The following is a 12,433-nucleotide window of genomic DNA, read 5'->3' on the forward strand; positions in this document are numbered from 1 at the left end:
ATGTTTTTTTGTGAATGTCATTGTCACTTTTGATCACTTTAATAAATACATGCTGAAAAAAATGATTAATTTCTTTGAAAAACACACACAAAAAAAAAAAATTACCGTACCCCAAACATTTGAACAGCAGTTTATAAGTTTATATACAAAATAAAAAATGATCTTACAGTGATGTTGGCGTCTTACCTTGCCAAGCTGCTGTAGGAAAATGAGATGTCTCTCCTCAAATTGCACTGGCTCCTCATTCTCAAACGCTCCAGTATTGAATCCAGAAGCTCCTGCTCTGCTGGGTAAAATGTCACTCTCCTTCACGATCTCATAATCTGAGAACACATTTCATCACTCAACATTACACAGCAAATGCAAGAACGAGCAATGCCAGCGGGACTGTGTGTGTCACAGTGTGTTCTGTTCTGACCTGGGCAGAAGAGACAGTTGAGGTCTCGTATGATGGCTCTAAATGAAGGTCTGAATGTTGGCTCGTAGTCCATGCAGCTGTTGATCAGGTTAGCGAGCTCTGTCCATTTGGGAGCAGGTAGCTGGTGACGGTTTTCATAGAACAAGTGTTTCTGAATGGAGGAATACAAGAAATGTGTTTCAAGAGGTTTGGATTATTCCTTTAACAGCACTTCTTACTAAAACAGGCTTTTCTGATACTGTATTAGTATACTGAGGACACAAGTATTGCTTTACCTTGGAACTATCCATGTTGGCAAGTGGCTTTTCTCCTCCACTGCAAACCTCCCATAAAGTTGTCCCAAAGCTCCATTTGTCTGAGGCAAGACTCAGGTTTTTAGGATCTAAGATGCATTCAGGCGACACCCAGGGGATTCGCTCCAGGAGAACTACAAAAATATTTAAAATTAACTTAAAATTAGATACAAATATTTTGATCAAATGTGAAAACCCATTAGCTGTTAGCAGTGTTCAAATAAATTCTCCCATTTGGCATAGATTTAATTTTGTTAAAGTATATAAATATAATAAATATAATTTTGCAATTTCATGTACATGTGCTTTGATTAAATTAAGTTTTCATTATATTGGCCATTGGTTATTAAAAAACCTCACATCGATTGACCACACCACTACATGACACTATGTGACAGAATGCATTTGGACCATATCAACAACAAATCTTAAAGGAATATAGTTCAGAAATGAAAATTCTGTCATCATTTAATCATGTTATTTCATACATGTATGACTTACTTTCTTCTGTGGATTCACATATCTGTTTTTTTTTTTTTTTTTTATTGTTGTTGTTGTGTTGGACCCCATTGACTTCTGGACAATAAGAGGGTTAGTAAATTATATATTTTTTTCTTTTTTGGGTGAACCATCTCTTTAATAAGATGAACAGTGACTTCTGCCCTCTGCTGGTCAGTATGAGTGTGAAAAGCCATTTAATTATGACCAATTATTTTTGATTAGCCCTAAAAAAAAAACAAACAAAAAAAAACTAAACTTTTCTTTTAGACGTACTGGCTGTGATTTGTTTTGTGTGGAAATATTTATACATTCATTATTCATTCACTTTACCATGAAAAATAAGCAGAAAAGAAATGATTCTTGACCACTTTGAAAGTTTAGTGCAACTGCCACTAAGATGGCAAAATGCGAACACCATACGCCAATATCGGAGATAATGAAAAGACGGCTACAGATTGACACAAGTTCTCCCAAGAGCCTTCATGCTGTTCACTCACTCTCTCTGGGCAGCACTGTGATGCTGATGCCAGGGTCACTTAGTTTGATGAATGGAGAGTTTCCCAACGTCCTGTCCTCCTCCCTGATCAAAAGGATGTTTTTTGCACACACATTCCCATGAGCCAGATTCTTTTCCTCCTGTTTGTGAAAGAACAAAAGCATTAGTCTACTTGGCTCACAATCCACATGGGCTATTCCTGAATTGTTGCTGTTTCTTACCAAAAAGAGCATAGCCCAGGCAAGCTGCTTGGCCACTTCCAGCTTCCACAGGATATTAACTGATATTGAGTTCTTGTTTTTCTTCAGATACGTGTCCAAGGACCCAAACTTCACATATTCCTGCACCATGATGTCTACAAAAAAAAATAAAAAATCCACAAGCTCAAGTACGTATGCGGCGGTAAATCAATTTGGTCACGTGAACAGTGCGAACACTTACTTTCCTCTCCGCACACACAGATACCGTAGGTCAACACCAGATGCTTGTGGGTGAGCTGGCTCATCATGCTGGCTGCCTCAAAGAAAGACTTACAGAGGAGGAAAAATTAAGAGACTGAAGAAGCCACATGGTACATTAGTTAATCAAGCACAAACAAGCTTACTTCCTTTAGTGAGACTGAAACATGCCACATCTTTTTATGAATTTTTTTATTAAAGCAGATGTCTTCAACCCTGCTCCTGGAGACCCACTGCCCTGCAATGTTTATATCCAACCTGCTTCAGCACACCTGCCTGTGATTTTCAAGCAACCCTGAAAAGCTTGATTATCAGGCTCAGGTGTATTTAAAGGTGCCATCGAATGTTTTTTACAAGATGTAATATAAGTATAAGGTGTCCCCTGAATGTGTCTGTGAAGTTTCAGCTCAAAATACCCCATAGATTTTTTAAAATTATTGTTTTTAACTGCCTATTTTGGGGCATAATTAGAAATGCGCCGATTCAGGCTGCGGCCCCTTTAAATCGTGCGCTCTCCGCCCCCCAGAGCTCGCACTTGCCTTAAACAGTGCATAAACAAAGTTTACACAGCTAATATAACCCTCAAAATGGATCTTTACAAAGTGTTCGTCATGCATACTGCATGCATGCATTGGATTATGTGAGTATTGTATTTATTTGGATGTTTACATTTGATTCTGAATGAATTTGAGGCTGTGATCCGTGGCTAACGGCTATTGCTACACTGTTAGAGAGATTTATAAAGAATGAAGTTGTGTTTATGAATTATACAAACTGCAAGTGTTTAAAAATGAAAATAACGATGGCTCTCGTCTCCGTGAATACAGTAAGAAACGATGGTAACTTTAGAAAGATAGTTTACAAATATCACTAAAAATATCATGATATCATGGATCATGTCAGTTATTATTGCTCCATCTGCCATTTTTTGCTATTGTCCTTGCTTGCTTACCTAGTCTGATGATTCAACTGTGCACAGATCCAGACGTTTTGCTCTTGTGTAATGCCTCGATCATGCGCTGACATATGCAAATATTGGGGGCGTACATATTAATGATCCCGACTGTTACGTAACACTCGGTGTTATGTTGAGATTCGCCTGTTTTTCGGAGGTCTTTTTAACAAATGAGATTTATATAAGAAGGAGGAAACAATGGAGTTTGACACTCACTGTACGTCATTTCCATGTACTGAACTCTTGTTATTTAACTATGCCAAGATAAATTCAATTTTTAATTCTAGGGCACCTTTAAGCTAAACTCTGCAGGGCTAAATCTGAAATCACACCCTATACCCTCTTTCACTATTCCTTACATTTGTTCACTAATACAGTTCACTTGAAGGAGTAACTGAAAACGAGTGAGTGAATTTGGACAATGAACATGCCTGAAGGGCTGCCGCTTTTGCATAGTTTGTGCTTGCCGTCTAACAATCATTTGAAACTGAGCAAACTGGCAGCTCCAGAAGAAAGTTGAAAGGATTTATCTTGAATTCTATCATGGAAATGTATAAACCTTAGATAAACAACTTAATAATCAAAACTGAATTTATACCTGACATAGGGTGGGTTGCCAGGAATCAATTCAGGTAGTCACAATTCAATTCCAAAATCGATTTCACATTTTCTCTTTTGATGAAATCCTCTCTTAAAACAGGACATTTATTCTATATCTTACCTCAGAGTAATTTCTGTGTGCTTTGTCCAAAACTTTGACGATGACTTCAGTCTTATGAGTTTCTCCGTAGTCTCCCTGCTCTTTCCGAATCCCTTTGAAGATCTTTGTGAATGTCCCCTGACCTTGACTTTCACCCTGAAAACAACGTTACACACATATAATCATATGAAAAATGACATTTACACTACCTGTGGTCAGTCTGGTTACCAAGCCTACTAAATCTGGGGTCAGTAAGGTTTTCAATGTTTTTTTTTCTTGCTCTGCAAAGCTGCATTTATTTGATCAAAAATACAGTAAAAACAGTATTATTGTGAAATATTACAATTTAAAATTTTCAATTTTAATATATTTTAAAATGTGTTGTATTGCTGTGATTGTAAAGCTGAATTTTCAGCATCATTACTCCAGTCTTAAGTCTCACATGATCCTTCAGAAATCATTCTAATATGCTGATTTGCTTCTTAAGAAACATTTATTATTATTATCAATGTTAAAGGGTTAGTTCACCCAAAAATGAAAATTCTGTCATTTATTACTTACCCATATGACGTTCCACACCCGTAAAATCTTCAGAACACAAATTAAGATATTTTAGTTGAAATCTGATTGCGCCGTGAGGCCCCCCATTGGGAGCAATGACACTTCCTCTTTCAAGATCCATAAAGGTACTAAAAACATATTTAAATCAGTTTATGTGAGCACAGTGGCTCAATATTAATATTATAAAGTGACGAGAATATTTTTGGTGCGCCAAAAAAAACAAAATAATGACTTATATAGTGATGGCCGATTTCAAAACACTGCTTCAGGAAGCATCAGAGCATAATGAATCAGTGTATTGAATCTGCTGTTCGGAGCGCCAAAGTCACGTGATTTCAGCTGTTGGCAGTTTGACACACGATCTAAATCATGATTCGATACACTGACTTACACTGTCGCTTTATAATATTAATACTGAACCACTGTACTCACATGAATCGATTTAAATATGTTTTTAGTACCTTTATGGATCTTGAGAGAGGAAATGTCATTGCTCCCAATGGAGGCCTCACTGAGCCATCGGATTTCAACTAATATATCTTAATTTGTGTTCCGAAGATTAACGAAGGTCTTACGGGTGTGGAACGGCACGAGGGTAAGTAATAAATGACAGAATTTTCATTTTTGGGTGAACTAACCCTTTAAATACGATTGTGCTGCTTAATATTTTTGCAGAAACCGTGATACATTTTTCTAGAATACTTTGATGAACAGAAAATTCAAAAGAAGAACATATATTTAACATTTTGTACATTATCACTTTTGATCAATTTAATGCATCCATGGTAAATAAAAGTATTAATTCCTTTTAAAAAATCTCATCACATATATAAGAAAAAAATAATGCTTACAAGATCAAGGTCTTCTTTCTTGATTTTGTGAAATACCATCTGACTGATGTTGTGTCTCTGCAGTGAGGGGGACAGGGGAACCTCCAAACCCCGATGACTTCGGCACACCAACAAACTCGACTTCTCTATTTACATCAAAAACACAAAGCAAAAAAAGTAAACCATCAAACCATTATGTCAGAATTATAAAAGGATAAAGATCAATAATACATTTTCCCAATCTAAAAGGTTTGTTTTCCAGAAGATGATATTGTAGAGTTGTACATTCCTGGTACTCATATATCATATAACCATAATGAGAATTTCAGGTGCAGTACTGACCTTTGGCCTTTGGCGAACAGCACCTGCTAAACTGAAAGATGACACCATCTGATTTTACGGTTTCCTTCTGGTAACACTTGAGCAGCTCCTGTAGGCTTCTAAAACTCCTTTTGGTTCCACTAAGATTGTAGTCGCCATTCTCAGACCTGGTGATCAGGCAGTGCTTGTACTCTACATCCTCATACGCCTGATGGAAAGAAATCATTATGTCAAGAGACTGTCATGATGTTCAGAAGGACACAGTACTGAAGGTACACTACCATTCAAAAGTTTTGGGGTCAGTTAGATGTTTTTGAGAAAGAAATTAACATGTTTCTTCAGCAAGGATGCATAAAATGGGTTTAAAGTGACAGTAAAGACATTTATAACTACAAAAGATTTCTACTTAAAATAAATGCTGTTCTTTTGAACTTTTTATTCATCAAAAAATCCTGAAAAAAATGTATGTTTTCCACAATCATATTAAGTAGCACAACTGTTTTCAACATTGATAATAATAAATGTTTCTTGAGCATCAAATCAGCACATTAGAATGAATTCGGAAGGATCATGTGACACTGAAGACAATATATAAAATAGAAAAACAGCCTTTTTAAATAATAATAAATGTAATAATATTATTTCACATATTTTACTGTATTTTGATCAAATAAATGCAGCCTTGGTTTCAAAAAGTCCAAACTTTTGAATGGTAGTATATCAAGGTCAGGATCATAGTGGAGGAATATTCAATCTAAAGTACAAAATGCTACTAATTGATAAAATATTATGTTTTGTGTAATTGAAATGGCACTTTATAAGAACGTACCCCGACTGCAAGAGTCAGGAAGTATTTGTTGAAGTCTTTGGGGCTGCACCGGAGTACGAAGAGACCTCTCTGGTTCCCTGACTTGCGTAATTTACTGATCGCAAACTCCATTCTGTCAACACAGGCAATGAAAATGCTTACAAATGAAGCTTGAATGCAAATCTTCTGAGAATTTGATGAATCATCTTACTGAAGCCTGAAAAAACTAAATATAAACCATAGCCAAAAATGGGGCTCTGAATAAATCCTTTGGAGAAATCTGTCAATCATTTACAGAAAATTAAGAGCAAATAAATAGCCAGTCATTCACAAGTATTTCCTGTAGTGCTTACGATATCGGCCCGTGGCAGTAGCTCTCGATGGCCTCTAGCAGATGGGGTGGGACGACATCCTTGCAGAGGTAGTGATGGGCATCTGTGGTCAGTCTGTAGTAACCATCGATTAGAGACACAAATGACAACGCCTCCATTGAGGTGGAAAACACCAGCTCCTGTTTGGAAAAAAAAAAATAATAATCCCATTTTAGTGCATGATCTGTAAATATTTTCAGATAATAGCAGGAAGAAATCCAGAAGTTCAAAGACACTGTGAGACCCTTTAAAATGGTGTAACAATGAAAGGATATCCCAGAGAGTTACAACAAACTTACTAGAATTTTTCCATCCTGTCTGTTAATGGAGACAATGCGGTTCATGTTGGTACCCTCTTTGCTGGCTTGTCTGATACTGATATCGACAACTTCCGCAAAATCACAATACGTCTGCAGGTCCTTGTGAGAAAGTACAATAGTGTTACGAAATTTCACCAGCAGAAAAAGAAAGCCTATTTTTTATTTTGGCATCAGTGACGGAATATTAATAAACACAACAAGACTGGTATTTCCTTCAGGATATGCCAATGCATTCAAGGCAGCAGAAGAATTGTTTTAAAGTTCCAGGAAGGTTTAGGTTTCAGGCTTTAGATCAACAAATAAAACGCCACATCAGAGCCACTTTGCCATTGCCATGACACTCAGCATAATATATATTATATAATATATATTATATAATAATATTTCACAATATTGCTATTTTTACTGTATATTTTATATAAAAAAGATAGTTCAAAACATCTTTCAAAAATATTTAATATATTATATTTAATATTTGAAATATTGAGATATCGTAAGCACTAAAGGAAACTTTTGAACGGTAGTGCATGTTAAATGGCTTTTGAATTAATTGTAGAGAAGAATAAGAACAGAATGTTTAATAGTGTTTAATTAAAAACACTATTTAAAAATAGGGTTAGTAAAACACTACAGAGTTACTGGCCTGACTAGACCTTTACTAATCTAAAGTCAGATCGGTTTCATTTGAAGTGGGTAGTGGGTCCTAGAACAAACTGGCTTTCACAAAGAGTTCATTAAGTCAAAGCTGTTTAAACATTTACTCAAATCACTAAAATATATTTGTGACTAGATTGACTTTTTTAAAGTTTAAAACTTGCTTTGTGTGTAGACATGGCCAGGGGTTAAACGTGATTTTGAAGTAGTCATGAACTTGAAATAAAACGTTTAGGTTCAACATCTAAAACAGGATACCTCAGACTGTGTGTCTTTGTGTCGTTCTCGGCACCACTGGATGCCGTGGTCTGCAGAGATGACGATGGTGACCTGCTCGGCCGAGGGCTCTTTGACCTGGAAGCGTTCAGTGTAGAAGCCAGAGTCCAGGGATTCGAGACTTATCAGGTATTTGAGTTTTAGGTCACGTGCCGAGGCTCGGCACTGGCTGAGCTGCTGCACGACTTTCCGAAAGCGATAGCGAATGCGCTTCCTTGTGACAAAATGGTAATCCTGGATTCGATCCCTCATGTCTTTAGGGAGGAAAGACTTGTAACTGTGGATAAAGCAGATAATGAGCATTACTATCTAATACCTAATTTTGTTTTGGTAGACTAGGATGGATGGAAGTTTTAGACGTCTTTCTCCCATTTTTGTTTTTATTAGGGCTGTCAATGTTAATGTATGTGATTAATTCAAAATCCGTAACACTGAATTGAACACGAATAAATTAATGAAGTACGTGAAATTGAGCTTTAAATGTAATGTACGTCACACAGTTAGATGATTACATCAGAAATGACAGAAAGAACAGTAACTCGTGGCCAGTTTATTCATTCTAGTGTCTGTTTTGCTTTAAAACATGAGCTCTATCATATTCTGTGATTGTTTCTGAAGAGTGCAAGCCCTCACGCATCATGCTGTATTAAATACAAAACTGAACATCAAACATCCCACCGCTGTATGGCCAGATGATATGCAAAACACCATTTCTGGGCTGGATAAAGCAAACCAGCATCTCCATAGTAAAGTTGAGATTGATGAAGAATGTAATCAATGAAAGACAATCACGATAACGTACAGGAGTCGTACAGTAAGCAAGCGTCTGATCTATGGACGTGCAAACAAACTGCATATGTGCACTCTTGACGCACAGATCACACATTGTATTTATATACATACACATTGTTTTTTAATGGAAATGTTTTATGTAATGGCCTCAGAATTGGTCAAAAGGGTATATTTCAACATGGAAATGTGCAGAAAAGTGCAGACTTAGGTTGCTCAGGTCAAAGTCCATGGATCAAAGAATCCAGACTTACCCAAAATGTACTTAACGCAATAGAACTAACAGTCACCAGGACAAAACACAGAGAAGAAGACTTAAGTGACATTGATTTTTATTCAACTGTAAGATATAAATGTACATTAATCTTTCTGTTCAAGAGACTCTCTGGGTTGTTGTGACCAAGTGTGCTCCTGGCCGTGAATAAAACATTCCTGTAAAGAGTAAATTGGAAATCGTGTCTGGTATATGCTGCGCAGCTGAGGAACAGAAGTACTCAAGATTCTACACTCAAATGACCACAGCAGAGACAGTGATAGTGTTGGAAGACTATAGATCCACCCCCGGGGTGAGGCTGTGATACTCAGAGTTAGTATTAATGATCCTGTATCGGACCAGCGTACACCTGAGAAGGTGAGAGTATATAGTATATAGATGCTGAAGACCTGGTGCTCACATGTAGTTTGAGGTAGTGATAGTAGCTTTTTGATAAGACTCTGTCACCATTCTTCGGGAGGGAAATTACCTCGAGATACTGTAGTATATTATTTTATATTATATTGACAACTGAAAGCAGTTTGAATTGGATCCGTGTACTGTAGTAGGTATATGCAGTCAAGGCAGCTGTTTTAGGTTTTTTTTTTTTTTTTTTTTTTGCTTCTCCATGTGGTCCTGTTCAGTATTACAACTTGACTTGACTGAAATGTACACAAGCTCTTTGCTGTTGCACTGTACACATACTATACGCTGAATTCTATTTTTCTGTAAGGTTTTTTTCTTTTCATGGGTGCACTGGTGTGCATAAATTTATTTATGGACTCCTTATATCATCTGGTTATTTGGTGTCCATTTGGAGTCTCCAAGTATCCTTTTTTGGAAAGACACAACCTTGAAAAAAAAAAAAAAAAGGCTTACAGAAAATATGGTTTTGTGAGAACCACCCTTCAATCTGATGGTTTACTTTGCTGAATATAGCAAATGATGACAAAATGGATGTAAACAAAATATAAGGTGTATGCATAATTTCACAATAGGTGTGCGATAAATAAACAAAAAGGGTGTGATTAATCGCAATTAAAAGTGTTAAGCTATTGACAGCCCTAGTTTTTGTATAACTAACTTTGTACGATATTTTAATGTTTTTGGGACACAAGAGCAATGTAACACCATGTTTTTTTGGATATGCACCATGGTAGTCCCATGGCACAGAAAAATAACCTGTTAAAAAAAATAAACATGGTAATAATTATTCAGTACCATGGTGGTCAGTACAAGTCAAAATTTTAGACACATCTGACTGAATGTTTCTCAAGATCTTAATGGTCATTTGGTTTCTAAAGACTTACATTAAAATGCAGAAAAGTTTGAATTCTTTAAGTGTCTATGACAAATTTGGAGATTGTTGGGAATCAGACAGCAAAGCAGGTTATTAAAAAGTATCAAAATTTGGAGGGCTTACAGAGGCAAATGGGTTCATAACATTAAATGGCTTCACAGTAGATATATGACACACTGACAGGTCTAAATATCAAGATCATCCCATACTAGTACCTAATGTCACTGTAGATGTCCAGTGGAGAGCACTGCTTCTCTTTGGCAGTCCTCATTATGTCCAGCACAGCCATGCCAAGGCACTCCTCCTGAACCTCATGGTCACTGGATAACTTCACCCAGCCATTTACAAAATCACTCCTCCACTGCATACACAAAACAGAAAGGGGAAACCCACATAAGTATGAGAAAATCTGGAGAAAGAAATAAGATAGAGTTGAACAACATGGTAATAACTCTCTGGGCACAATGATTAAACGCCTTTTTTAACAAGAGTTAAGGCCACGTTTAAACCTGAGTGCATTTATTCGATCAAAAATACAATAAAAACAGCAGTATTGTGAAATTTTATTACAATTTTAAATAACTGTTCTATTGTAGATAGTGAATTTTCAGCAGTCATTGCTCCAGTATTCTGTGTCACATGATCCTTTAGAAAGGATGCACACCAGGCACATTTTTTGACATGATGCACCACAACTGTTTGAGACTGTCTACACTGGACACATCAAAGTAAACAAACATTTTTCTACTGTACAGGTGTGTAAAGCGCATAACATCATAAAATCCCATTCACTTTGTCGTGTTCATGACCTGTTTAACCCTCTGGAGTCTGAGGCTGATTTGGGGCTTGGAGAAGTTTTGAAATTTGTGCTTTTTTCAGTTGTTCATAAACATATAAATGACAAAAGTGTCATTACACTGTATTCAGCACAAACTAGGCTACAATAATATGTGAGGAACATGTATGTACATGTTTGTATTTTTGAAGGAATAACGTTTATGCATGGTTATTGAAAAAACAAAAAACTTAAGTCACTGAAATAAGGGCAAAAAAAGTATATTAAATCTGTGTTCACAAGACTTTTGGGTATTGGAGGTTGTAGACTAGAGTTTTTTGCTTCAGAATTATGTAGAAATTATGCTGCCTCCTCCTTCATATAAAACAATATATTGATTTAGTTTTTGTGAGACACTTTTTGTCAAGAAACAGTATGCGTGGAGGCATGAATCTGCATGAAGAATGGGCCATTTACACCTGAGAAGACAAAAGAATTGCATAATAATGACCTGAAATGACTTGAATATTAATGAGGCCTTTCAGTCAGTTAGGCTGTGAAAAAAAACCTCTGTAAAAATGTCTCAGCTCATCATAAACAGCAATACTGTGAAATATTATTACAATTTAAAATAATGGTATTCTATTATATTCTTTAAAATAAAATGCATTTCTGTGATGCAAAGTGTCTGAACAATTATGTTACCTCTATGGCATTTCATATAGGCTTTTAGCTTAAAAGGCATGCGCATTTGGAGAAATATTGATGGATTCTTATATATTTATGTCAGTTTTCTATACAGAGAAGTAATATTTATTGTCATCACTATGAGTGCTGGATACTGTTTTTTTCAATTCGTACTTGCAGCCGGAGGGCGCTCTCTGTGCACATTTAGTCCACAAATTATTCTTAAGAAGAAGAGGACATTTCAGGAATGGTGTTTTTAATTCATACTTACAGCCGGAGGGCGCTCGCTGTACACCTTCAGGCCACAAATTCATATAAAGAAGAAAAGGAACTAGGTACTAACGGTATGTCTTCTAGAGATCGCTAACCATTGCTTTAACATCTTAATTAACACTTTTCAAGACATTAAATACACGACTGAGACGATGAATGCATGTATTGCCTCTGAATTTGTGTCTGAATAGCGCTGGCTCCGTGGGTGTGGCCGCATTAGCGGATAATGAGCTGAATCACAGACTTCTGAAATGGCTCTCTTTTCATACAGATTACATAAACACAGAATGTTTGTTTTCGATTTGACTTGCACGATTTAAAATCTGACATTTCAACGTTTCTTTAGAAGTGTCATTTTTTTATTTTTTTACAGTTCATTTTCTGAGAACTATCA

At 36.3% G+C, this 12,433-nt stretch overlaps 1 protein-coding gene across 3 annotated transcripts in view; it reads right to left on the bottom strand.

The window, feature by feature from the left end:
• jak2b (Janus kinase 2b) overlaps positions 1-12,433 on the bottom strand; it is a 41,392-nt gene that overhangs the window by 8,707 nt on the left and 20,252 nt on the right. For all 3 annotated transcript variants that reach the window (XM_067408458.1, XM_067408460.1, XM_067408459.1), the window contains 14 exons: positions 10,520-10,665; positions 7,945-8,239; positions 7,012-7,131; positions 6,695-6,852; positions 6,363-6,474; positions 5,555-5,741; positions 5,234-5,358; positions 3,843-3,977; positions 2,150-2,237; positions 1,930-2,063; positions 1,710-1,848; positions 694-845; positions 419-569; positions 187-323 (listed from right to left, as the gene is read on the bottom strand). In XM_067408458.1, the coding sequence (XP_067264559.1) occupies positions 187-323; positions 419-569; positions 694-845; positions 1,710-1,848; positions 1,930-2,063; positions 2,150-2,237; positions 3,843-3,977; positions 5,234-5,358; positions 5,555-5,741; positions 6,363-6,474; positions 6,695-6,852; positions 7,012-7,131; positions 7,945-8,239; positions 10,520-10,665 (2,079 nt within the window). The remainder of the gene's footprint in view (positions 1-186; positions 324-418; positions 570-693; positions 846-1,709; positions 1,849-1,929; positions 2,064-2,149; positions 2,238-3,842; positions 3,978-5,233; positions 5,359-5,554; positions 5,742-6,362; positions 6,475-6,694; positions 6,853-7,011; positions 7,132-7,944; positions 8,240-10,519; positions 10,666-12,433) is intronic.

This window comes from Chanodichthys erythropterus, chromosome 13 (genome assembly GCF_024489055.1).
Source record: "Chanodichthys erythropterus isolate Z2021 chromosome 13, ASM2448905v1, whole genome shotgun sequence".
Taxonomy (NCBI): Eukaryota; Metazoa; Chordata; class Actinopteri; order Cypriniformes; family Xenocyprididae; genus Chanodichthys; species Chanodichthys erythropterus.